A 27,896-nucleotide genomic window follows, 5' to 3' on the forward strand; every position below is an offset into this window, starting at 1 on the left:
CTTTATCTCTCAAGACTACCCTCATTAAATCAGACACAGCAATCAGCAACTTGCGTACAGCACAGGAGTGCTCCTTACTTTTGATTGCGGTTTGGTTATTATCTCCACCAGGCGCTGACAACAGAGAGAAGTGTCTGGCTGTGGTAGATTTCAGCTCCTCAGCTTGACTCAAAGCCATGCGTTTGTTTGAGCATATTTGTTTGCATTGCACTTGTACCCATGTGTTTGTGTGTGTGTGTGTGTGTGTGTGTGTTTGTGTGTCTTTATGCATGGACGAGAAGCCACAACCAAGACAATGCAACTATCCCCATGGCCTCTTATTAATCTTTCAGTCTTACCAGCTGTCATATGGGAAAGGCATGCTCAGCGCTCACTGGCTCTCAGCCTCCGCCTTTAACAAGCTTGGCTCTCAGGCTTGGCTGTAGTTTTCATTAGCATGAGTAAGGCAAGAGCTCACCATCAGTTATGTTAGATACAGTCTGAGTGTCTTTGTGAATGTTAGTACTGGGTGATGTACTGATATAATGTTGATATTGTGATATGAGATTAGATTTTGGCATATGTGTTGTCTTCTCCAGGTTTTAATGGCTACTTTACAGTAAAGGCAAGGGATAAACATTTTTGAAGTTATTAGACTTCTGTCTGATCTATAATTTGCCTCTACCCGCTTGGTCATCATATTGACATTACTTGTGATTATTTATTTAATTTTTCTTGTGTGTAAATATTTAATGAAGACAACAGTATTCATCCTTATAGACTGCCTTATTATTGATATTGAGTTATTTAGTCACAAATATTTGATTTTTTTTCTCACATCGCCCAGCAGACATAAAGATGTCAGCCTAACCTTTAATTTGGCAGATTTGGGTCCCTCCACTGTGACAGCACAAGACTGAAATGCTGATGTGAAAATCATTTAAATTATTCTGTGTGTGCATCTCCAGTCTTGTTGTTTTCATTTGGCTCCAGTCAGTTAGTCAGTTTTCTTGTATTTTTTGCGGTGCATAAATGACAGCAGCCACTGTCAAATAAAATAAATCCATGCTTACTGTAACCCTAACTCTAGCTACATGACTCATCTCTGATCGTATACAGTTTATACAATGTAATCACTTAATGCATTTTCCTCATCACTTCCTATAAGCGTGAGCTCTTCAGTGAGAGGGGGCAATTACTGGAGATATGAGGGCTAATAGTGCTGTCACCCTGGTGACAGGCTGAGAAGTGCTGTTGCTGTAGCAGATGAAAAGGTGCCCTGGAGGGTGACAGTGTGACTGACCTGTGAATAGCTGGTGTGATCAGTGGAAAGCGGATGAATAAATAATAGGAGACAGAGAGGGACTGTGGTGTTGGCTCCATCACCTGTGGCTGAATGGTGACCTACCTGGACAGACAGACAGAAAGACTGACAGACAGTTTGAAGTAGATTGGAGTGGCTGTAATTGCGTCACAGACATCGTATCGTGAATTGGAAACCTGACAGCATTGATGAAATGAAACATTATCTGTGCAAGCTTTTGATGTAAACTGATAATGTCAGAAGTCACGCAGAGGTAAACATGCACTCAGGTGTGAAATAGTGTGTAAATATTGCATGTTGTGCTGCTGTCTGCCTGATCTTTCTCACATCTTGTACAACTTTGTAATTTTGTGAAAATTAGTCATTTTGTAACATAACTGTCTCTCGCACAGGTGGCTATTACCATTGCAAATAAAACCTCCAAATTTGAATTTTACATGCTGTCCAGTTGGCTTTGAGAGCAAAGCAAAGATGAGCCAGTGGACGCTCACATCCAGGGTTTGGTTTTGTACGTTTATCTATACCTTAATGTTTCTCTGTCCATGTCCAGTTAATTACATTTACCAGTAATCTGGCAGACAAAAGGTATAAAGGTGTGCTGTCCTGCCAATGAGGCCTTCTTTTTTGTTTCCTGCCAGTTTGATCCATTGCTCCTGATGAATTTATAAACAGTTCTCTGTCAGTGTAAATTGTGATCTCTGGTGTGAAGATGGAGGTGTGGGAGGGAGCAAAGGCTTGGTTAAAGAATTGAGATGATGCTTTTGTCTGTCCGACAGGAGAGGCTCTGGCAATTATGCAGCACAAAGTGTGCGGATGCAGAGCAGGTAATGTGATTAACCTTGGAGCTGCTACAAAGTGGTAGTGAACACGTGGCTCTGAAATTCAGTCCAGAAGAGAAGCTGTTTGCAAGATCGATCTGCCAAAGTCAAGTGAATTTTCATGGGTAGCGGGAAAATGTTTTCACATTGTACTACAATGGGATAGACAAAGGAGTATTGAGCATTTTAATAAACGTTGATAGCACTCGGTGTGTGTAACTGTAGAATACTTGACACTGTTGTCATTAAAAGCAAAATTGGTATTGTAACCAAGTACAATATAACCATGGACAGCCTCTCAGACAGAAGCGCACAGATGGTGAATTAATAAAGCTCGACAATGAAGTCAGAACTAATGGGCCAAATATTCAGTACTGCTGTGGACCTGCAATAAGGCTAAACTAATGGCCTGCTGTATGTTCCCATTTGGACTAAAGTGGGTTACACCAACATCTTGTGCCTGGCTGTTGATCAGTCTTCCTTGCTATGACAAAATGGTGCTTTGAAACCACATTAGCAAAATGTGGCTTTATGTGCTGACGTAGTAAGCGGAGCACATAATGTTAATTAGTCTGTGCGAAGTGTGGTAGTTGATTGAGGGTTGCTACTTCTTACGGCACTTAAAGAGCCTCAATTATCCAGACTCTTCACACTAGTGATGATATTACATTACATTTTATGCATAATATCATGTCTCACTGCACCCTCCACACTTGCCTGTCAATGTTTAGTCTGTGGTATCAAATCAGCTGCCTCTCTGTCATTTGCTCAAACAATGAACCCATGGCTCCAGTGTGTCAGTCCAGGCTGTGAAGGAGCTGATGACACTGGATAGTGAGTAGAATAACAGGCTTAGTCTAGGGTGCCAGTATTGAAATATCTTTCATAATGTACATCGTACATGCCCATGTATATTCTTGGCATGTGAACCTTTCTAAGAAGCAGAAGAAGCATTATTATATCCTATATTCTTGGCACATGACTAAGCAAAATGGAAATACTAAGCACTGTAAATAACCTAATGCACTTCTTTGAGACAGAGTATAGTTAAAAGGCTTTTAAACAGGCCCTCCTATTGAAACTCTTTCTCTCTCTCTCTCTCTCTCTCTCTCTCTCTCTCTCTCTCTCTCTCTCTCCTGCCCCCTCCTCCACCCTTTAGGCTAGATAGCGAAGGCATGTGCCTGTTACTCCAGCCCTAGCCCACCCTGACCAAGTGAAGTCTGCAGGGAGATGGGATCAGAGGAGCAGAGCTCAGCCATGTCACAGAAGATCTCCTCTCCCTCCCGCAGCAACAGCAGCTCCTCGTCCAAACATGACAGCCGACAGGTAAAACACACCCCAGTCATACACACTTCAGGCAGTCACAATCGAGACATGAAATTAAACCAGGCCCTGCAATAGGTTTGCACACACAGATCATTCTGCCGGCCGTAAAACATCAGGAAGGAGTTAAACTTGCATTGCAGTTGCTCCGTTTTTTCTTCTTTCTTTTTTTCCCTCATGATATGTGTATATACCAGTCCTGATGCATGTCTCTCTGTCATGGGAAGGGAATGACCTCCCATTAAGTGGTCTAACCATGAAACTTTAGCCCACAGATCCTGTGATTTTCCCAGCTGGTCTAACAAGGCCTGTTGACTCTTTATAAATGAGTAAGTCATTCCCGGGTCCTCTCTTTGCATTCCTCCTTTCAGGCTGCAGGGAGTAAATACTGCCCACTTGAGAAAGACTTGTCTTCCTGTTAGACAGCACCTGCCATAGCTTCAGTGTCAGACCAGCCCATTTTCTCCCAAACTTGTGAGATTTACGAGCAGATTGCTCTGAATTGTTCTCAAAGTGCAATCTTCTACAATTACAGCAAAGACACCCCCCGACAGACGTACACATACACATATACACACTCACACAGGCAAATTAGTGAAGGTAGTGAGACACCATGAACTACCTTTGTTGTTTTATTCATCTTGAGTGCTTATCTCTAAGCAGTAGACTCATTAATGTTTCATTATCCACAGCAGCCCCTCTGTTTGGAAATGAAAGCAATAAAGATTCATCCCAGTGTTGCCCACAGCACACACACTGGTGATTCATCTCTTTGGAACCACAACAAATACACAAAATAATGCTAATAAAAAATTGTTTTCTCGAGCAAATAACCTCTGAACAAATAAACAAATCAATAAATCTGAAAGTCTTCAGGTCCTAATATGCTTCAACCCAGGTTTTAAAACAAAAGGTAATATTAGGGTGACGAGCTCTGATGACCTGAAAACTCATTGCTCTCGTGTTTTTTGTACGCAACACTTCACTCCACAGCACGTTTCATGATTGACAGCGCTTAAATGTTTGGATTCATGTTGACAAAGGTGACAGCCACAAAGACAGGAATGGAGACACACACCTGAATATAATGGAAAAGGAACATGATCATATCACTTTGATGGGAGTTATTTTCCACTGTGCAGGTTTCAGTGTCACACCAACAGGTGGCCAATTATGAAAGCCATGTTCATCCAAGCATCAATAATTCACCACTTGTTTTGAAATGTGGGAACTGTTGCGGTAATGGTTGTAGTATCTACGTTCTTTTTTTTACTTTTGTAAGCACAGGGCTCACTGTCAACGTGTATTCATTCCACTAAACAGCTTTAACCCTGTGAAGTCTGATTCACATTTTCAAGCTTTGAATTTACAAGGGAAAAACATTTTTCCATATCAACAGGCATATCAATATTAAAACCCCACACAGATCAATATTCAAACACCGTTGTTTTATTGCTGCACTGTTGCATCAAATAGAAAACATCTAGATATCTTGCACATCATTTTATAGACGTTTCCCTGTAATTCAGCATGACATTTTGGTATTTGTGGAAACCATTGGATATCCACTTTGATTTAAAATAAAGCACACTATATTTGTACTGACAAACTGTGCTGATGAGATCAGCAGGGTTGAAGAGGTTTTTTAACCTGCATTTGGACAAGTCTTGGATATTTTTGGGCACATGCTCATGGACTTATCCTCTTACGAGCTGTGTCACTGCCTTCTCTCTCAAAGTGTCTTTCGCCCTTGAAGAGAAGTGCCCGAGCAGTTTGTGACGATGAGTCACTGTGCGGCTGTGTCAGGGGGAACTGTGACTCGTGTTCAGGGAAGAGCAAAAGAGCAACTCACATACCACGCCCTGTCTATCCTCTGTCCCCTCTAGATATGAGGGTTTATTTTAGATGTGCCCTCCAGGCTCCAGCACGCTGACTTTGTGATACAGTTCTTTCAGACAGCACTGTTACACTGGGCCAGGGGCACACAGTGACAATAAACACACATTCACCTTAAGAACGTCTCCCAAGAGCCCTGGGACACACTGGACGGCTTTAATGTGAACATCATTTCTCCACTAGGGATTTTGTTTCGTTCAGATTTGTTATTTGGGTAATGCTAAAATCCCAAATAACCTCTAATGGATTTAAGCGAACTAATGTGGCATAAGCCAGTGTTGATTTATTATTTTCTGTGTCCACCAAGATATTACAAAATCTTCTGTTTATGATGCATAGGCTTGTCCTTCCTGGAATTCGCATTGCTGAAGTTTATGACACAACTGTGTGGATTATGAAATATCACTTTAATCATATGCAGGGTCTTGATCCTGCGTGTTTTAAGATAATTCAGGACATGATTTATCAGGAAGAGTAAGATTAGACAGGTAAGCTAATTGTGTTAATGGGGTCATGTGGTCAAAGTATTCCATAAGCTCCACACTGGAGAACAAAACCCCTTTGGCTGCACCTTCTCATCTTGTCCAAGCCTCATTTACTGGAAAATGCAAAGGTTAAACTGCCCCCCACAGACTGACTGTGCAAAAAAGGCTTGAAGTCTATCAGCAGCTTCGAATTATGAATTACAATATGCTTTTGACTTTGACCTTGACTCTGTTATGGATGACTCATTCACGTAATTTTCTCAATGCTCCTGGCAATGCCTGCAACCTGGATTTGCGTGTGCACATGCGTGTGTGTGTGTGTGTGTCTGTGTGTGTGTGTGTGTGTGTGTGTGTGTGTGCACCATTCATCATCTTAGAGCTCTTATAAAATGCCTGCATCCACAGGATAGCTGGGAAATAGTGGAGGGCCTGCGTGGAGGCTTCAGCAGTGTCCAGGAGCCACAGAAGCAGGAGGGCTACATGCTGAAGAAGAGGAAGTGGCCCATGAAGGGTTGGCATAAGGTGCTGTATGAAGTGTGCTCTCCAAAATTAAAACCTTATTATCAAAGATGATGGATAAAAAGTGGTTGGTAACAAAAATAAAATGTACACAGTACCACATGCTTGTTGTTATTCTTAAAGGAATCAATGACATTACCACTTCATAGTTTTATCTTATCTAAGCCAGTTCACCTGCATGGACGTTTACTGACATGACTCATTCGTGTTTTTAACTAGTCGCATGAGTTGATTGATGGTTGCCTGAGAGATTTGCCACGTGTGCCTTAGGTTAGCTCCTTGGGATAGGATTTCTCTCTTTCTAAAATGTTTCCTCTCTGTGAGATGACACTGAGACATCATGAGATAGCTCGATGCATTAGCTGATGGCCTGCTGGTTAATAGAACTGTATACATTTAGTATTGACATGCAGTCAAAGCTTCTCTGACCTCACACTTCACTCTCCTTTCTGCTTTCAACAAGCTGATTGTGCTGATGTAAGAGCTCTGGAGCTAGGCATGGGTTTTGCAGAAAGGACATAACAGAAAAAAAGGTTGAAAAGGAGACAGAGAGGAAAAGTGATAGAGACAGTGGTAGAGGCCGGGCAGAGACGTGAAAGGCAGTATTTCACCGTGGAGACATTAACAAGTTATTCCCCACATTAGGTTGAATTTATCTTGATTGTCTTCATCATAGTGTCACCACATTTGCAATCACATAAGTTAGATATCATCCTTTCCGCATCTCATTCTCTCATTATTTCTGGGTCACAGAGATACTTCTTCCTGGACAAGGGCATCCTGAAGTATGCCAAATGCAGTGCTGATGTGAGTACAAAGGGCTGCTGGCTGTTGTCTGGGGGGGACCTGTCAGTTACAGAAGATTACAAAGGACATGTTGTGCTCCTGGCTGTCTTTCCCGGGATGTCTAGAGGATACTTCAGCATTTGCCTGTCATTGCAATTCCCTTTTAATCTCTTTAACATTAATAGTAATCACATGGTGCATTTTACCTGTCAAGCCCGAGTAATTAAATCACATAAAAAGCCATGCAAAGACGCTACTTGTGTAAGGCCATTTTATTATTGTTGCTTCAAATCAGTTACATACACCGCTTTAAGAATGCTGAATGGCAGATTCCAACATAGAGTGTTTTAAAATTGAACCGCACCTTACTGTTCTATGTGCATTCGTATTGGTCCGCTGTAGTGTATGCATAACACTGTGTGTTGACTTTCCCTTGACTTGTAGATTGAGAAGGGAAAGCTGCACGGCTGCATTGACGTGGGCCTCTCCGTCATGGCCATTAAAAAGAAAGCCAAGTGCATCGATCTTGACGCTGAAGAAAACATCTATCACTTGAAGGTAAACTGCAAGGCTAATAAACATATGGCCTCACTGCAGTGCAGTTTAGAGGAAGCAACACAAACATAGATTATTTAGAATTGAGCCTTTAAATTCCTGGAACGGCTGCATACCTTTAAAAGATGTTTAATTTACCTAATGTAAATGTAGGTGAACTGTTGTGTGTCCCCATACGTATATTGTACCCGTATATGTTTTTCCACCAATACACTTACACTCCATTGTCCTTGTGCTGGTTGCTGCTCTTCTGTAGATTAAGTCACAGGAGCTGTTTGATGAATGGGTGTCCAAGCTGCGCCATCATCGTCTCTATCGGCAAAATGAGATTGCCATGTACCCTAATGAGAAGCCCTACTACTATCCTCACTACCCTTCCCCCAACTCACCTAACACAGCTGAAGGTGCCTCCATGAGAAAGGTATAACTGCCCACTAAATGGCACACAGTCACTGGAGCCTGTGCACTAGCCCTCCAAAGATCTCTTTAAACCAGAGAGTCAGTCACTAATGGTTTTTACTGCATTATTGAATCTCTTCTGCAATATCATTTTTTCATCCATGGTCACTAATGAGGTCAAATGACTTCTACTGTGGCATTTTTATATGAAGAGAGAGAATTGGTATTGAACTGACCTTTCCGTGTGTTTGATGGCTCTTGCAGCGCATGTCTGTAGCCCGGCAGTCCTCAGTGCATGCTGCAGGAAGCATCCCTGTGAGCTGCAACAGTCAGGCCAAGGTAGCTGCCTGGCTCCAGTCATCTGACGACATGGACAAGTGTTCCAAAGGTGAGAAAACAAGACTTAACCCCCAGTCTGTCTAATTTTGAACAAAATATTTTTTAAAACTTACAAAATGATTTGGGTGAAATTTGAAGGATCAGTTGATGGTGATCACACTGCACTGCACTGCACTCTCTGTGTCTCTGTCTTTATCTCTCTCTTTCTCTCTCTCATAATCTCTTTATCTCCTCACATTTCCTCGGGTTCATCTCCCGCATGTAGACCTGAAACTTGTTTGATAATTCTGTAATAACATGAAAATAATGGGGATTGGGGGTAGATTGGATGGGGTCATGGGGCATGGTCGGGCTGTCTGGCAACATATATATTGGGGACAGGAAGAAATAAATTGGGATTGGGCAAGACATGATGACCATTTCCCTCCCGTGTCTCCCTCTAACCTTGACTACTGTACATGATGTTTTGATTTTACTTACCAGTACAACAGAAAGAATGGTGGCTCCTCCTCACTCTTCATTTGATTGAAAGTTTTCAGATTCCTCCACTTGTTAATTTGACATTGTTTGGTCATTGTTTTCAAATCACAGATTGGGACCTTAAATTTCACTTTCAGCGCTTTTCCCAACACCACTGTTTTCTGTCCTTGCACTGCCACTGTGTTTAAATTGACTGAACTGATTTTACTGTATTGAAAGTGAAACTTGTATTGAAAGTTGTTTTGCATCCTTCAAGACAACAGCTTTGTATTGCCGCTCAAAATCATTTTTTTCCAGTCTATATCTAGACTGGAAAGTACACTCCCTCTGAAGCTCTGGTTCTTGCCACAGGGAGGGAGTTAATGGACCAGACTTTGTGGATGTATTATACTCGCATGTAGCAGCAAATACTATATGTATAATATATGTATAATATGTATAATCTCTTCATAATCTCCACAGACATATCAGTGTGTGAGTCCTTACTTCTGGAACTCAACCACCTGCTTCAAAGTATGGAGGTTCTCCACCGTACCTACTCTGCTCCATCTATACAGGCCTTGCAGGTCAGCGCTCTCTTTCTGACTCCTCTCATCCTACATGGTTATCAGGCTTCCAACCACATCAGTCTCTAGTCATCACTACTTTATTGTAACTGAATGCCATGGGCTGTTTCTGTTAAGTATGTGAAATTCTGTGCCGTTCAAAATAAGTTTGATCTATTCTAGGATGCATTGCTTTTCCAAAATACTGCATGACTCAGAGTTTTCAGCAAGATTTTGTTTCACACAAAGTAATGAGCACTTTTTCACCTCTTTTATCTTTTATCTCAACTGATATTTTTTCTTGCCCTCCAGCCATTCGCTGCCAAATATAGAACATACTGTATCTTCACTTCACAGTTTGTGAAACATGGTTCTTGCAGAGGGATTTTTCTTAAAAGAAATGTCTCTCAACCATCTGTATCATCCCTTGTACTCACCAGGCATCTACATTTGACAGCCCCAAGAAAGAAAAAAGACTCACAAGGAAATGGCGCTCAAAGAACTACAACAAAGATGCAAAAACAACTCTGCAGGTAGACAAAGCAGCAATGAAGGTTGCCATGCTTCATGTTTGGTAGACAACCAGTGCTATCTCACCGCAACACAGAAAGTGTTTGTACTCTCACTTCTGTGCACTGAGTTTCAATCTCATGGTTCCTAGGTTCCCAGCTGCATCTCCTCCGGCTCTGTTCGCCTCCATGCCTCCAACCCCAACCTCTCCACTGCTGCCCTGGGCAATGACAAGGCCTACCCTGAATCCCTAGACTCCCCCATTGACGTGGCCAAACTGCAGGAAGACTTTTGCCGCGTTGCCAACAGTTGTGAGTGAATATCATGAGCCATTAATTTTAATTAAAGCTTAGATTTTGTGAGGTATGTCTGACAGATTCAGAGTTATAAAGAAGTATTTATGGAAACTGAGAGTGACGTAGGAACTGTATATTTGTCATTCCATTTAAAAAAAACTCTCAACCTACCACAGTTACTCTCCTAAATCAGACTGACTGCTGTCTTATTTGCAAGTAAGATACCAGTGAACATGCAGTTATTTATAATGAAGGGAACTGTCAGTTGTGGAGCCATGGCAGCTGTTAATTACTGCTAGTTTGTCACAGTTTGTATTCATTAGGATTCTGTGGATGTGACTTCTCAACATTTTCTCGAGCAGTTGCTAAGAGAGAAGTTTTCATTTCCTGAAGCAGACAGCTTGGTGAAACTCCCCTCCAGAACAGCTTTGTCCCTCATTTGTAAACAAATGATTACTCCAGAAGGGCCTCATTAAGTTCTCTGCACCTGCTCACAGACACTTGAAATAAATGATATATGTTTTATATACACATCATAGTTTTACTATAAAATAAGTCTAGCTTTACTCTAGAACGGGCACCACCAAATGGCGGACCGCGGTCCGTGCACGGCGCACCGGTCTGTGCCAAGCTGAGCGCAGCGCAAGGCTGGAGACGGCGCCCATGTGCGCTGCACCCAAGTTGAAGCAAATGATTCACTACATGGACAGGAGGTGTACGTATTTAGAAATCTAGATGACTGACATCATAAGACATGCACAACTCTTGCAAAGACAATACAGTATAGTCATACACTTATCACGCACGTGCATGCTGCTCTGCGCCCGTCTGCGCCACGGCAGAGCACGGCCCAAACAGCGTGCTATGTGAAAGCCCCTTAATACGACAGGAGTGTCATCAATAGCCAAGCCAATCAAATCGATTGTTTACCTTTCAGCACCAGAGAATAGCGGAAGAGAGGAGATGAGACAAGAAAATGGCTTGCTCCAAAATGAGAAAAGTAAAGAGTGAAAACCGAACTTTTAAAGATGAATGGACGGACCAATACATGTTCATTCTGCCTGCATCCAGTTTAAACCATTGTGTCTCATATGATGTGAATCAATAATCAATAATGTCTAAATTTTAGACATTGTAAGATTCGGACCTTTGCTCGGAGGAAATTTTAGTAACTGGACCTCTTTGAATTTTAATTGAATACCCCTGCTCTAGAAAATAGCTGGAGATTTCTTATCATTAAACTGTCAAAACATGCGCATTGAAAATTATGAGGCTAAGGATTCCTAATTGGCTCAATCTAATGCAGTGAGGCATAGCTTCTTTATGGCCATTGTCTGTTCAATAATGTAGCTTCAAAGCACCCATTATGTGGTCTGTGGTAAGGTGAATGTTGTAAAAAGCAATATTATGGCTTGTAAAGAGTTAGGAGGCAAAAAGTAATCCCAATTAGTAGCGAAGTGTGATAAGATGCCACTAGATGGGTTTTCAATGAAAATATTGACAACTGAGACTGTAACTGCATTGTTTGTAATAGTTACGTTGAAAGATAATTTTTTTCTCTCTTCTTTGCTGCAGTGCACACCACCATGAAGTCAGCCCTTAGTGCACTAACGTCAGAGAGAGAGAGATTAACAAAATTTCTGGACCATGAAACATGTCCTCCTACCCCACCACATGTTGTGGGTTTGAAGAATGCACTTGCCACGGTATGTGAAAGAAAACACACACACACACACACACACACACACACACACACACACACACACACAGAAATGTCATTAGTTTGCATAGATTAGGCATTTTTGGACTCAAAACACCGCTTAGGTATCTTGTCCTCCCACACCACATTATAACTGTGACACATTGTGGCAGTGCTGTGACACACCGTGGCGTCCCCTGTTCGAGGGATTACTAGCTGCCAGTGTGATGTGTGCCCACCTGAAAAAGACCACATTCAACAATCATGTCTCCTTTGGCTCCTGCCTCCAGCCCAGAGTCTGACTCCACTTTCTCTCTGTACTATAGCTACTCATTCATCGTCGTGCTGACTTCTCCTCTCACAGAAACAGCTTCCGTTGTGTCATCTTGCTCTCAATACCAACCCAGTCTTTGACTTTAAATAGCCTGGCTGCTAGTCTATCCTCCTGATTATTCACCTACTACCCACTCCACCTCACATCAGTTTGGTTAGTAATGGATGATTAATATATTTTTGGCCTCCCATGGTTTTGTTCCTTCCTGTCTCAGTTTTTGCAATGACTCTCATAGCCCATATATATAACGCTGTTAATAAAAGAAATGTAAATGATGTGTTTTGCAGCCTAATCATCAGATTATATACAGTAGCTGACAGGTATCATATTTCAGAAATGGACATCTTGACAGTGTCAGTAAGAAACAATGGCAAATAAACATGAGCACCTGTTGAGTAAAGATTTCTGTTTAGCTGTCCTTACACAATCTTTACTGACTGAGTGTGTGTCATAAACAATGATTACACTGGTTATTTTTCCCAGGCTTTAGCCCAGAACTCAGAGCTGAGAGAGCGCCTGTGCAAGATTCATGCCGAGTCCCACATCGTAGAACCCACACTAATAAATCTTACTGCCCCTGTGCAGGTGGGTGCGGGAATGCATGACTATACTCCCCCATCTCCTGTCATCATGATTATTACCACCTCTGCCTTTATTTTTATCCCATACAGTCTAGACTTTGCCACGTAATGAATGAACTGCCCATTCACTCCATCTTACAATGATCATGGCTTTACATAAGCTGAACAGAATTTTATTCTCTATGTAATTTTTCAGTGGAGACTGTCTACCTGAATAAGATGGATTTCTGTGTTCTTTTATGAAAATGTTTCCTCACTCATTCATGTGGTTGTGTGCACCCCTGTCTCATCCGGTGCAGTGTTAAGATTTCTAATCACCTGGCAGATTCTCATTTCCTCAAGAAATCTCCATGCGTGCTTAATCAGGCTTGCTGATCAGACTGCAAACTGATCTACTTAATCATGTCCTTGGCAATTTGTTGAACATAAAATAATGGGTTCCTCTGAAATTAGCTCCCTGCTAGTTAATCAGTCTCAGTTAATCAGTCTCAGTTGTAACAAAAAACATATAAGCTTCACTTCATTGCACTGATATGCTGTGGAAAATACTGTACGTCTTCACATTTGTATTTGTACTGCATGTTCTATTACATGTTCTGCTTTGTGTGATGTTATGTTTTGAGAATTATATTAAAGGTGCACTATGCAAAACTGCCAAGGGTCAATGGAAGTGAGGACTGTTAGGCTTAGATGGTATCAGAGTATTAAGGTATTTAGGGTATGCGGAAATCCAGAAGGTATGATTTTCAATACCATCAAAAGTACAAACACTCTTCTTTCTGTTACGGAGATTCTGTATTGAGGTGATTGTAGTGCACAGCGCATGCCACCTGAGATCAGTATATACCGGTGGACCTGGCAGCTGAGCTAAGAAAGATGGCAACTACAAGTGTTGGGGATAGCGTAACAGGCTAGTGAAAAAGAAAAATGACTCTGCCCATGTTTGGAAGTATTTGGGGTTTAGTTAATGGTGAGCCAGCCAACATGGATGAAGATGTGTAAACTATTGCCTCAAGAAAGGATTGGCTTAAGAGGGTAACAGAGGTTAAAGCACCATTATACAACTCCATCATCCAACCACAAACATGATATGATTTGCCACCACCACCCACACATCACATCCGTTTTGCCCACTGATGTGTCGGTACATGCCACAGCAACAAGTGTCATCGGGTCCTCCAGCAAGATATACTGTATCTATGGAAGAGTGGCGCTTATTATCTATTATATATTCATTTTTCTATGAGCCATAAGTATTTAAACCCAGCAACATTTGTCTTAGTGGACTAATTCTGTTTTAGACACACAGCACTGTCGGCTAGATAATATCATAAAGGCTACAGTGACTTTTTACACAAATATCATCATAACCGTATACCCTGGTGAAATGTCATATATGAAGGAATGTATGAAAAAATAGATACCAACTAAGCCTAGACCCTTTCCACTCAACTGACAAAAAAAAAAAAAAAAGTTTGATGGTTGAGTCTACCCGGTTCTCATCATCAGTCTGTCTCATCGTCAGTCATAGATTAGAAATTTATTCCATGTTTTTTGTCAGTTGAGTCCAAAGGGCCCTCACATCAGTTGACGTACAGCAACCCTGAGTGCACTTAACTTTTATGCTTTCAGTTCACTTGTCCTATTTTCACCTTTTCACCTTTGACCTGCAAAACAGTAGAGGTAAGTCTGGCAATGTTGCACAGGGTGACAGGAACTGGCTTGCAAATTACATATGCATGTCCCGCTTTATAAATTATGACTGGCGGTGGTGATACTGCCCTCTGTTCATCCTTAATTCACCTCTGGACCTTGTTTTTCCCAGAAACAGGACTCCATGGAAGAATCTCGTCCGCTAGTGCACCAAGTGTCCAATGAGAGCCGAGCCTCTGTTGCGGAGTCGCTGACTGAGTTCTTTGACGCACAAGAAGTTTTGTTGTCTGCCAGCTCCTCTGAAAATGAGGTAAGAGTGCGTGTTAAAATTTTACTATCAGTAATTGAAATGATGCATCTGCTACTCAGAGCTGGCCCGTGACATAAACTTTATAAGTTGCTGTTGTGGGCCACGTAATGGAATTATTATTATTGTTAATGGTGGGAGTAATTTATCTTGTTTAGACTGTGCTGCTACTAATGCTTAACCAGAAAGGCTGTGGGATGGAATAGAGAGAAAATTGAATTATTGCTAGGAGTTTTAAAAGAATTTATAATGTCCCTATCACATGGCAGATAAAAGCCAGGCCTTAAAAATGGGATTTTAGCAGTACTGTCACTGAAAATGTGTTAAACCTGAAAACCAGCTGCAGCAATTCAGTCTTTCTATCAATACAAACCACAATACAGTCACTGCAGAGAAATGAACATGCCATTATATGTAATTCAGAAAAAAACACAGTTACAATTATGTGTGGAAAAGTCTTTATTCAACAAGTTTGCCCCCAGTTATTTTCTGTTCCTCCTCCATCCATGTTCTGGCAGTTCCAGCGGAAGTGATGTGAAAATGAGAGTTAAATACTCTAGTCTAAAAATACAGAGAAGCTGAGGTGTGAATTTGTCACCCGTTCCTAAGGGACCACTCATCCCACCTGCATTAGATCTCTGCTGGTGTGACAGGATGTTGAAAGAGATTCGTCTAGTGCCTGACTACAAAAGTTATCTATACTCTGTCAGCAAAAGGGCTATAATAAGTTTCCTTTTTTTTAGGCATCAGAAGATGACTCAAACATCAGCGACTTCAGTGACAACATGTCCATGGACAACTTCAGCAACGAGACAGAATGTGAGAGACCAAACTCAGGTGCACTCTTAGGCAGAGGGCTAAAAGCTGCTATGACACGGAGACATATTTATTTGTACATTAAATGATTAAAATTTAAATGAAATTACTGGCATACAGCAGTGTTATATACTTACAAGAAAACCTCTCAGTGCAGTTTTATGTAATCATACCCTAACTTAACAGTAGGACAACTCGTGCATGGAAAATGTATTTGTTAATTGAGGTGTCATAACAACTTTAATTTGACAGAGTAGATCTGCTTTGATTTTAGCTGCTGCACACACATTTGAGTTCAGAAATTACTGGTGCATGTACAGAGGTTTCATAGGGATATGAAAGTCTACCCTACATTTCCCCATAGATGATAAAAACAGATCTAAGCAGGTAGAAGAGGTGGGTAAAAATAATAAATAGCAACTGCACAGAGAAGCAGCGGTGTTGTGGCTAGAAAAGCAACCTGTCGTTTAAAAGGCTTTGAATTTAGCCAGTGAGATGATGATTGATTAATTCTGAAAAAGCATGCCAGTGAGAAGAGCATCGTGACATTGCAACGTCATTTATGAGTCTTTCATTTATGATACACATATTCTAGTTGCATTCACCATTCAAAGGAACTGTGCGTGTCAGATTTTGACTTCATATCCTGTGTCTCAGGCTGTGTGGAGAACGGGGCGCACATGAGTCGGCGCAGATCCTGCCTGCCCTCGCCCTGCCCCAACAACAGCTCCATCAGCCTGTGGAACATCCTCAGGAACAACATTGGCAAAGACCTGTCCAAGGTGGCAATGCCAGTACAGCTTAATGAGCCACTCAACACCCTCCAGAGACTGTGTGAGGAGCTGGAGTACAGCGAGCTGCTAGACAGAGCTGCGAACACACAGGACCCTTTTGAGAGGATGGTGAGAGGGCAGTTTGCTGTATTTACATTTGATTGTGTGGGCTGTGAGTCTTTTTTGAGGGCCTTGTTCAGATCACACACACACACACACACACACACACACACACACACACACATACACACACACCTCCAGGACTCAAGGGATTCCCTCGAACACAAGCCCATACACGTTGCTGTTGCCGAGGCTAGTCTGCCAGCCTCCACAAATGTTTACTGTTTGTGAAACTTTAACATGTATTTGTCTTAAAGGGCCATTGCGGTCCAGTTTTGACTTCTTATCAATGGCTGTATCTGTCTGTCAGAAATATTGGTTGCAAGTGTGTACAGAATGCTTTGGTGGTGTAGAAGTCAAGGCTAAACTTTTTTTTTTACCTAGGCATAGCAATTTTCAAATTTCACATAGCAGCTTTGAACAGAAATGACAGTGAATTAGGTTAAATAAGCTTTGACTTTTGAGCTACCAAAATATTAGCTAAAATAGAAATTAAAATAAGACCTTTGAGGCCCTTTAAGTTTTAAGTAAAAAATTAGCAGCTGGCATCATAATCAAAACAGTGATCACAACCATGACTAATACAAGCTGAGTTCAAAACTGGTATGGTGATGTCACTTCTGTGGTCATTATGAAGAAAGAGTAAAATGAATGATTTGGTTTCTTCACTTGCTGCACTGCACCACCACCAGCAGCTGTCTGTTAGGGCTTTGTGGCACGAGGACACACCGGCTCTGACCTCACAGACTCCAGCAGCCCACAAGCAGCACTATTGGAGGAGGAAACTCTCATCCCTGTCTACTTCTGTTTATTTTGCTCCAATTAGAATTGATTGACTTGTGTGAGATGGTGTTTTTGGAGTGAAATTTGCTTGTTTTTGTGTGAGAGGTGTAGAAATAGAGTCTGTGGTGTTGTCTAGTTATAAAGAGCCATGTGTGATGAAAAGCAGCTGAAGCAGCTCAGGCTGTGGCCTCCCATTTGGCTGTGGCGGCGATGATCATAGCTTCAGGAGAGCAATCAGACAGAAGCCACCTAAAATTGATGTCGTTGTTCCGCCCATTATAGTGAAATAGAAAGGAAATTAAAACTGCTGGAAATCAAAACGGGATTTCACACACAGTTATTGGTTTATAAGTGTACTTGGGGTTCAATTAAGGGTACGTATCTGTCAACTTTAGATGACAAAAAGTTCTGTTGGCCTCAAACAGTGGAATAAGATAAAATGGTTGCTGTCTGTGTGTAGGTATACATAGCTACGTTTGCTGTATCAGGGTACGCATCCAGTTACTACAGAGCGGGTGGGAAGCCTTTCAACCCTGTCCTGGGTGAGACCTACGAGTGTGACCGGCCGGACAAAGGCTTCCGCTTTGTTGCAGAACAGGTAAATCCCTATTTGCCTGCTGTCGATATTGTTGTAATCACAGGATTATGATGCTCCTAAATCAGTTTAATTTACCTTTCTGTGTTTCTCACTGTTAATTCCCCTTTTCATCATCAGGTCAGCCATCACCCTCCTATCTCAGCTTGCCATGCTGAATCTAAAAACTTCATTTTCTGGCAAGGTACCAGTGTACAGAAATTTTCTATTAAGACTTTGGATTAAAACGCATTGACCATAAAGATTATAATGGAGTCTGGTCCTCCCGGACGAATCTGAAGATCCCTAATGGCTTTTCTGTGATTGACTCTGTAGATATTAGATGGAAGAACAAATTCTGGGGAAAGTCGATGGAGATTGTTCCCATTGGCACCACACATGTAACTCTGCCGGGGTGAGTCTCTTTTACCGTTGTCACTCACAATGAAAGCATACACAATGAAAACTCAGGGTCTCATTCACTGATTTCTCACCCCAGATTTGGAGACAGCTATGAGTGGAACAAGGTGACGTCCTGCATCCACAACATCCTTAGTGGTCAGCGCTGGATAGAGCACTACGGCGAGATCGCCATCAAAAACTCTAGCAGTGACATCTGCCAGTGCAAGATCACATTTGTCAAGGTGAGGCAAGCATGCAACCACCTTTTGGGTGCAAAAGTTATCCCCACATCTCTATACCACAGAGCACTGTTCACATTCTTCATGATGAGTAACTTATGCATTTGTTTGACTGACATAACATCAGTATATATAGTTGTACTGTAAATATCTGTCTGTGAAACCCAGAGGGCATGAAAAAAATAGGCTCTTAATGAGAGGAAAAGGGAATTTTTACATGTACCTGTCCCCTGCAGCTACAGTAAACTCTTTAGTTTCCTCTTTAGCAAACAAGCCCTGCACATCACTGGTGCTCTTCACCTTCTGGCCAGAGAGCACCCCTCAGTGTTTTTAGTGTTTGATGTCTGGGAGCCTCTGAATTGTTGCTCTTTAATGAGAGAAGGTTAATTGGTTGCAGTGTGCGCACAGTTGAAAGGCCTCCTGAAGTTGTATAAAAAAGCAGGTCAACATATGTCAGACCTCATTATATACCTTCATCCTCATTGGCCTTCATTACACACAAGAGCCAAGGAACAGACACTCAGCTCACAATGTTTTACTCAACAGCAGCATCTGCTGACTGGTAGAGGAGCAGTAACACGGCACACTCCTCTCAGTGGTAATGTGCAGAAGTCTATAAGAATGTGCAGCTCAAACAGACCTGCCCCTTTGTACACATATTTATAGTTGCTGAATAAATTAATGCTTTTTACAGGCCAAATACTGGAACTCAAGTGTGAATGAGGTGGAGGGAACCATTACAGATCATAAAGGGAAGGTCGTCCACAGACTGTTTGGAAAATGGCACGAAGCAGTTTTCTGCGGTGACCCACCCTCAGCCACTTGCATTTGGAGAGCAAGTACGACAAATCAGAGCAAATCCAAGAGATTCTGCATTTTACTTTTTTACCAGACTTTTCTTTTTTCATGAGAATATTTTGATAGCACTTCTGTTTCCTTAGTCTCATGCAGTGTTTTCCTGTTCATTTGCAATGCAGATGCAGTGCCAGTGGACCATGAGCAGTATTATGGCTTCACCAAATTTGCTATTGAGCTGAATGAGCTGGACCCATCCCTGAAACTGCTGCTACCACCCACAGACACCAGACTACGCCTGGACCAAAGGTGCGAGATCAAACACCACAAGGAATATATTTTCACATCCATCATAAAATTCATCTCGCTTGCGTCAGCCACTGCTTTTCAATGCACCTCTGTTGCCAGGTTGCATCAAAGGTGCTGAGGGATCTACTAAGTAAATAAATGTTCATTGTCAGAGCATATTTGCAAACAGTGCATCTTATGATCTGATGCCATTGATCCGGCTCATGTGCTCTCATGGTTACACCTGATATAACAACAATAAAACCTGATCTGAACAGGACAAACAGTAACTGGTGCAAATGATACAAATTATTTCAATTGCCTATGCATGCATGCCCTTAATGCACACATCTACATAAATTTAAGTTGCTAATTTCTCTACATTCCCTTTCTAGATTGATGTTTTGTGATGCTTCAATAAGAAATGTGTGTGTGGTGTGTTTCTTGTTGGCAGATTGCTGGAGGAGGGAAATGTAGAGGCCGCCGAGGAGCAGAAACAGAGGATTGAACAGCTGCAGAGAGAGAGGCGGAGAATCCTAGAAGAGAACAACATAACACATCAACCTAGATTCTTCAGGTAAATATCCAGCTTTACCGGGCTCACTGAGATCATTTATGAGAGAGCAAATACATCTTGGGCCCTAGCAGTGCTATACGCTGCTTGTAACACAACAGTTGGCCTGTGAATTTCATCATCACACTTGCCCTGCTCTCATAGTATTCATTACCGTTTGGTATTGTTTTGTCTCCTCAGGAAGTCAAAGGACGATACTTGGGTTAGCAAGAACACTTACTGGGAGCTGCGGAAGGACCCTGGCTTCGCCCGGGTAGACTGCCCCGTGCTGTGGTGATCCCTGAGCTGCAGATCACACACATTTGGACCTGCTGTTTCTACTGTGACCCAGGCTGGTTCTGGTGATGCCTGACAGCCCTGCCATACGTCATTCCACATTCATTACTGATTGTCTTTGTTATTGCAGTTTATCGAAACGTATTGCCTTAATAGCAACTGCTTAGCTATGTTGTGTAAACATTTTTATGCAAGCAAATTATTAGAATGTCCCATACATTTATACATTGAGGCAGGTTTTGCCCAGTTTTCCACCTGTTATGTTGCACTGTACCGATGAAACTGACCATAGAAAATTTACTTACAGTACAAAACACAACTAAGGAGTTCTGCAGATTAAAAGAAGAATCCTTTTGTTTGTTAAGCTTAATCTGTATGGTCACTTTAGCCGTCACCTTTACATGGACATTCTCTACCTCTGAGGTGAACTAGCCTAGTGTACGCATCCAGTATTTATTCTGCACCTGTCTGATGCCTTACTGGTTCATCTTCTATCATTTAATGAATTTATTTTTGGTGCATCTGTTATTTAGATGTTAAAAATGTATGTTTTATTAAGGAGTCAAGAACAACTAGAATTGTTCAAATGACCTTGAAATCCTTACTGAATCCTGCCTTTGTTTTCTGGTTTTGTATTTTTGTTTGTTTTTCTCACAACAGTAATTATGACTGCTTTTTGCTCAGACTGTATGAGTGAATGCTCAACTGTGAGTAACAGAAGGAAATTCCAAATCAAGTCACACTTCACTTTTTCCATTGCTCAGCTGTCTGCTCGGAGACTCAGCCATGGGACCTAAGTGGGCAAGCCTTTGCTCCGTGAGCTCCAATAAAATCTCTAACACAGTCTGTTTGTGGGCTGATTTATTACTGCATGTGCACAGTCTTTACAGTAATGGCCTTACACTGGACACTTTATTGTTATTTTCTTCAGATGATGACTTGTCAGGGCTCCAGCATGCACTTTATTGACAATCTGATATTTTGGCTATGTGCACCAACTGGGGAGGACAAAATAATTTAAAGACTTAGCCATAACTGAGCTTTTGCATTGCCATGATTGGAGCAAATAAATGAATTACTGAATATATGAATTTCAGTAAGAAGTAAGTCCACCTTTTGCCTTCAGAGCAGCTCCATTCCTCCATGCAATGCAATAACACAAGTTGTGAGCTGTGTGTAGAAGGGGAACCATCCATTTCAACTTTACACTTTGCAACTGGCAATTTTAGGTAAATTCTGTTTACATCTGAGGATTGGAAGGGAAATGGAAGACATCTGCTGTTCACATTATCATGCTGAGCAATCATCTGAATTGATGTATCTCAGATGGCTGGCCACACCATCTCCGATCCACCATGTTAAACAGCTGGCAACAGATGTGGACTGACAGAATCATTTGGCTTCTCCGGACATAAACCGGTCTGGGTGTGAGAAAAAGGATGAAAGAACCCATCAGTCCATACATATAATTTGCTTCTGTTCAGGGTGCAGGTTGTGTCCTCATACCATGAAATTACTATTTGTGCATGGTGGTCTTGGACAAGCATTTTCCAAATTGCAACCCTGCCATACCAGCTTTCTGAGGTTCAGAGTGTTTGCTTTTTGTGAACTCTGCACAGAGGAGTTTGTTAATTTTCTGTTTGCTGTCTCATGTTGTTTGGGAAACTCATAAAAGAAGAGAACTGTCCAAGTCACTACTGCAGTCAATTAAATCACCTGTAGCCTATAGCTGTTTTTTTTTTTTTTTTTTTTTTTTCTATTGTGAATTAGTCACTTAACAGTTAAAGTATTTTTCCTTGCAAAGTGGGGTCCAGGGACCACCAGTGGTACTTGAGGGCTTCCATGGGGTCCTCAGAAAAACGAGGAACATTGTGTTTTCACTATAATTCAATTAATTTGACACTGTTACAACAAAAACTGAATGGCTTATTGCTTTACATGATTATACCTCCTCGACTTTGAAGTATGACATCAAAACAATATTTCATACAAACCAAACAATCTTTTCTTATCTGGATTCCCAAGGCAAAAATCATCTCAAATAGGGTCCTGGCTTTATTAAGCAGGCTTGGTTGTCATGATCACATGAGGAAGTTTGAAAATCCCTGCCTCAGCCAACGACTCCTGTTTAAATAAATGCGGGAAGATGACGTGAGGACATGTGGAGCAGCTGCTGACAGCCACAGGCCTCTCGGCGTCTAATCGTGACACTGAGATGTCTGATTTTTTTCTGTATGTGTATGTGTGTTGTGTATGTGTGACAGCCTTTGCTGCCTCTGTAGAGGGCGGGGCGTCTCGTTTCCTTTGTCCGGGCGGTCTACTCGCTCCTCCCGGCAGTCTGTACACACTGTCCCGCCGAGACTGTCCAGCCCGGATCAGCCCAGAAAGAGTTTTTGGTGTGCATCGAGGACTTCGAGGAGGTGGTAACACGATGCATTTGCATTTATTTCCCTCATGACGCGAGATTTCACCTGTAAAACAAGTAGAGGAAGAGGAACATTCGAGTTCGATCAATCACAACAACCTCAGACAGATAAACCGGGTTAACAAGATCACCAGTGTGTAGTCTACTCAATTTACACGTGCAGAAATTAGGTCATAGATCATTTTATTTAAGTGTGATGTCCTTTGACATAGTTGGTAATAATAGAGCAGAGGCACAGCGGTAAGTGGCCTGCAGACATCGCGCTTCATGTTGTTGTTGTTTCGGTCTGTTTGCTCTGAGTGAACCCACGTGGGCGGCGTCCTGCTCCCTTAACCTCAATTTTACGCAAGATGTAGAGAAGGAGCGTGCCATCACTTCCGGGCTCTCTGCTTTACTAAAGCTGTGCGCCCACAAGCGTCTGTCGCAGATTTTGCATTATCTACCTGTTGTGCTCGCAGGTCGCCCTCAGAGATGTTTGTCACCGCTACGAGGAACTTCGTGGAGGAAGTGGATCATGACGGGTTCCTGATCCCCGTGTCCAGTCTGAATGACAGCGTCGCTCTCCTGTCACTGGTGGTCAAACGCAAACGCTTCTGGTTCTGGCAGAAGCCCAAGTATCTTCCTACTGATTTTACCCTCAATGACTTGCTGACAGGAGATACACCCATAAAGCCAAGTAAGAGCTCTGTCACATACGTATAGGTTTGTTATTTGTTGCATATTTGTTGGTCTTTATTGTTTGATATTTATTCTTACTCTTGAGTTGTGATCAAATAACACTGATTTATCACTGCCCACAGCGGTCATAGAGACAGACTTCATCAAGTACGATGGGACTTTTGGTGACAACATTCAAGGAAACATTGATGCCAATTTGGCCCATTCCAGTCTGAACTTTGAGGGCAAAGACACGACCAAACTCAAGTCGTCCTTTGGCACTTTGAAGAAACAGGAGCTGGATGTGCAGAAGCTGCTGCGAGACTCCAAAGACAGGTCAGCTGTCCGCTTGCACCTCCACATGCCCCCTGCGTTATGATGTGGATGTTATATGGTGGAAATGAAAGATGAGCAGTGAAATGAGCACAAGACTCATGAGTGATCTTTGCTCAACCATAAAGTTGCACAGGACACACAACCAGCGACTTGGTCGAATATTAACACTTTCAACAAGTAGCTGTTTTGGTGTCGCTTTTTACATTTTCACCGCATTCCCTTTCTGTATATATATTTCAAAGTTGCAGTGCACTTTTTATTTCACAGTTATAACCTACTTTAACTTTTCCACTACTCCCAGAGAATGACCTCAACCAGCTTGTTTGTGTCTTGCAGGGTCCTTGACATGTCCCACTGTCTGATCCAGCAAACCAAAGAGAAACACAGGCAGTCGTTCGGGGTGGTGAAGGAGCGCATTGTGACAACCCAGCCCAGCTCGGTCATAGAGGAGGTGCAGCAGGGCGGACAGTGTGGAGGACTGCTGAGCCTCTGTGGGCCCAAGAGCACCAAGGTGGTAGCACTATGGGAATCTGCCACTCTCACTCGCAAATGCTCTTCATTTTCATCATTTTTCAAAAGTGTAATTCGCCTGGCGCTATGGCTACTCAAGCTTTCACATCAGAAGAAGCCCATGCAGATCACTTCCCATATGCTGTACTTAGTCATTCCTTCTTTCTTTCCTTCATTTAAGGAACTTCTATTTTCTGATACTCTTATCCCAGTATATATATCATTGTTATTATCGTTATGTTTTCCAGTATGCACACTTTCCTTTCCCTCAGCTGTCTTAACCATGTTAACATCATTTATTCATCCTTTAAAACACTGAAATTTAAGCCTCTGGTGTCTCAGGTTGATTGAGGCTTGGCTTTGCTGGTATGTTTTGTGTCTGGTTGCAGCTGACGGCTTGTTTTTCTGCAGGTGTCACTGAAGGAGAATGGAAGCTTGAGCAAAGACAGTAACGTTACCATGGAGATCCCCCCTCAAACTGTGGTGGCCTTTGGCCTCATTGAGCTAGAGGTCAAACTCAGTGGACACTTTGGTGAGAAAGAGAGTTTATTAACTATGAGTGGATGCTGTATTATAAGATCGTCTCTCTTACATAAACTACACAACTGGCTATGTTATACAACTTAAAAAAATATATATATATATACAAACCAGAAGGGAGAAAATGAGCCTCCCAGATGCTGAGAAAAAGAGTTGCAAAAGAACTGCACATGTGTAACTAGATAGTTGAACCCAAAATGTGCATCTTCAGATACTAGTTACACACATTTTATTAAAACTCTTTTTTTCTCAACATCCAGGAAGCTCATTTTCTCATTTCTTGTTTGTACAGTTGGCCTGCTGAGCCGCCTTTTGCCAGCCCTTTGAACTCTAAAATAAGAATATAACATGCTGCATCCTCCACAGAGCTGTGTCTGATGTCGGACACGCGAGGGGGCTTTGAAGTGGATGGGCTTTTGAAAGGATTACTGAGCTCCTCAGGTGCTCCTGTGCGTGCTGCTGAACAGAGCTGCCTAAGACGAGGTAAATGAATACGAGAGTACCGGCGCCGTTCTCCCCCTCTGCCCTCCTGTCTGCAGGCTGTAAACATGTGACTGCAGGAGGTTGCTCCACTTGATGACGTGTTCAGAAATGCATGCTGTTTTCAAGTCACAAAGGGTCTCAGGAGATCGGCGGTCATGTTCTCTCTTATCAGTATGGCATGATAACCACCAGTAAACAACTGCTTTGACCTTATTAGCTCTCTTTAAGCCAAGACTCTTTATTGTCAGTCCATACTGTGCAGCTTACTTTAGGTTTTAGTCGTTTTTTTCATATTTGATTCCTATTCAAATTCAGTTCCTTTTAATTTGTTTGCATTATTGCCCAGGTTCAGTGAAGTTTTAAGTGTTTAAAGGTGGTTTTATAGTTTCAGTGTTTTTGAGGAAAGTTTGTTGGAACTGTTTTGGACACATGCTGACAGAAAATTTTTAAATGTCACACCAGTGATCAATGCATCAATAATGTATTGCTACAGTATTAACAGTTGATCCTGGTCTATTTAGGAGTAGGGGACACTCTAGATAGAGTACCAAAACAGAAAATAGAAACAGAATAAATAGAATACCAAAAATGGAAAAGAATTAAGACTCATTTTTGTTTCAGTTCATTTTTTTTAGTGCATTTCACTTAGTTTACTTTATATTTGGGTTTCCTGAAGTGTTTTAATGTGTAGTATTAATACACGCCTTGTGTTGTCTCCACCCAGTTTGTCCATAATAACGTGCCATGCACACACCAACCATTTTGTCCTTGGAAATGAATGATCAAGTTTGCCCATTTTCTATTTTATTTGTCCATCAACAGAGCTGGACCAGCTGAGTTGCCATTTCCATCTTCTGTCAGCTCTTCCTGCCTCCACGCGCTCCTCTCTGCTCCAGCACCTCATGACAGCCACGCAGGACAGAGAGGCTTTCTGTGCTCTGGAGAATGTGGTGAGTATGAGAGCGGGTTTACTGAGGCCGTGCCACTGCAGAGGCACGGCTACGATACGGTCAAGTTAGTTTTATGGACTTGTGTGTGTTATCAGGTTTCAATTTCCGGCTCCTCTTGCTCTCTCAGATGGAGCTGATGTGCCTCGGCAAGCATCCTGCCCTGGGGGAGGTCAGGACGGAGTCTCAAAGACAGAACATCCAGGCCGTGCTGGACCTCTTGGAGCTGTCTGGTCAAGTGGAGCACGCTCAGACAGCTTTGTCAGACCAGTCCACCTCCGTCGTCAGAGCCTTTCACCTCATCATCAGTGCCTTGGACGGTGAGGGAGCTGCGTTCTGTGCAGCTTAGCAAAACTTTCCTTTGACTCATAAGTCTATAAAATACCCTCAGTTGTCTTTTTTACAGGATTTTAGAAGTGTGTGGAGTCGCAGAATACCTTGAAAACCTCAGCTCCCTGAGTTCTGTTTTCACATTGTATTTGTCTTTCAGAAATGACAGACGATTGTCTTGCTGTCTTGCGAATGCACTCCACTCCCACAGTCTTGCAAGCCCTGGAGTTACTGGTTGGTACAGGCTGTTCCTACAAGGCTGAATACTGCAGCTTACATAATGTGTGAGCTTTATTTCAATCTGTGCATCGCAGGGGTTTGTGTGACCTTGTGTTTCCATCTTCTCAAACCCATCCCAGGTGCAGTGTGTGGCAGGAGGTGGAGAGACACCTCTGAGCACTTCAGGTTTGGCTCCACTGACAGAGGGCTTTGAAAAGACTCAACACCTGTTTGCCTCCTGTAACGTGACCCTGAAGAGAGATGGGGACGCTGTGAAGATGGAGATAAACCACCAGCCAGGAGACCTTCCTCTCATCCTGTGTATCGCCATCAGAGGCCTTGCTTCACTGGCTCACAGTGTTTGACCACGGGCATGAACTGTGAAGACATCTTTATTTGTTATGGACGGTATGAACATCTCGCAGAAATATCGCAAATCTGACCACACTCAGTGTGAAGCAGTTCTTCTCCGTTGTAATATCAGTGTTTTCCCTCGACTTATTTTTATTGTTATTGTTCTCCAGTAGCATTGCATTTGACTGTAGGACAATCTTAAAAATGCTACTTTGTGACCACACTTGCACAATCTCTGTCCATCAAATTCAAGGGACATTCCCTTGAATTTAAAGTAATTCAGTGCCTGTTGGTGGCATCAGCATCAATGTATAAATTCCACAATTGTTAAATTTATTAGAGCGCAATTCTACTACTAGTTGTATAATATTACAGAATCAAATTTCTTCTGACCCATTCCATGAAGCTGGACTGCAGAGTTATAGCCATTTTCATGTCTAGTTGCACACTGCAGTGACAATTAGGCCTCTGGCTCTGACCAGCTCACACGCTCACACAGTCATGTTATCACAGAGAGTAATGTGCCGAATAATAAATGTTTTGTCATTGTGTAATCGACAGTAAAATGTTTTTGTAACTTTCTCATTTGATATTTGGACCTCCGCCTCTTCTCTGTCTCATGCACAC

At 42.2% G+C, this 27,896-nt stretch overlaps 2 protein-coding genes across 3 annotated transcripts in view; both read left to right on the plus strand.

The window, feature by feature from the left end:
• The window catches only part of osbpl3b (oxysterol binding protein-like 3b), a 31,207-nt gene extending 9,920 nt beyond the window's left edge, over positions 1-21,287 (plus strand). Inside the window, exons 2-23 of one of the 2 annotated variants that reach the window (XM_030073256.1) lie at positions 3,281-3,447; positions 6,231-6,347; positions 7,098-7,151; positions 7,575-7,688; positions 7,942-8,106; positions 8,349-8,472; positions 9,366-9,469; positions 9,889-9,981; positions 10,110-10,269; positions 11,830-11,960; positions 12,771-12,872; positions 14,694-14,831; positions 15,572-15,665; positions 16,302-16,546; positions 17,781-17,918; positions 18,036-18,099; positions 18,231-18,309; positions 18,394-18,538; positions 19,230-19,374; positions 19,513-19,639; positions 20,073-20,195; positions 20,373-21,287. In XM_030073256.1, the coding sequence (XP_029929116.1) occupies positions 3,352-3,447; positions 6,231-6,347; positions 7,098-7,151; positions 7,575-7,688; positions 7,942-8,106; positions 8,349-8,472; positions 9,366-9,469; positions 9,889-9,981; positions 10,110-10,269; positions 11,830-11,960; positions 12,771-12,872; positions 14,694-14,831; positions 15,572-15,665; positions 16,302-16,546; positions 17,781-17,918; positions 18,036-18,099; positions 18,231-18,309; positions 18,394-18,538; positions 19,230-19,374; positions 19,513-19,639; positions 20,073-20,195; positions 20,373-20,469 (2,655 nt within the window). In that variant the 5' untranslated portion in view covers positions 3,281-3,351 and the 3' untranslated portion in view covers positions 20,470-21,287. The remainder of the gene's footprint in view (positions 1-3,280; positions 3,448-6,230; positions 6,348-7,097; positions 7,152-7,574; positions 7,689-7,941; positions 8,107-8,348; positions 8,473-9,365; positions 9,470-9,888; positions 9,982-10,109; positions 10,270-11,829; positions 11,961-12,770; positions 12,873-14,693; positions 14,832-15,571; positions 15,666-16,301; positions 16,547-17,780; positions 17,919-18,035; positions 18,100-18,230; positions 18,310-18,393; positions 18,539-19,229; positions 19,375-19,512; positions 19,640-20,072; positions 20,196-20,372) is intronic. The other variant, XM_030073257.1, reaches the window with a different exon arrangement.
• A 1,394-nt stretch (positions 21,288-22,681) lies between these two features.
• On the plus strand, positions 22,682-27,859 carry gsdmeb (gasdermin Eb). The gene is made up of 10 exons (XM_030071549.1): positions 22,682-22,888; positions 23,352-23,569; positions 23,694-23,886; positions 24,223-24,397; positions 24,808-24,928; positions 25,303-25,419; positions 26,242-26,369; positions 26,497-26,686; positions 26,857-26,930; positions 27,056-27,859. Exons 1-10 carry the CDS (start codon positions 22,722-22,724, stop codon positions 27,278-27,280), a joined length of 1,608 nt encoding a protein of 535 aa, XP_029927409.1. The 5' UTR covers positions 22,682-22,721; the 3' UTR covers positions 27,281-27,859.
• The last annotated feature ends 37 nt before the right edge of the window (positions 27,860-27,896 follow it).

The sequence above is a fragment of the Myripristis murdjan genome, chromosome 16 (genome assembly GCF_902150065.1).
Source record: "Myripristis murdjan chromosome 16, fMyrMur1.1, whole genome shotgun sequence".
NCBI lineage: Eukaryota > Metazoa > Chordata > Actinopteri > Holocentriformes > Holocentridae > Myripristis > Myripristis murdjan.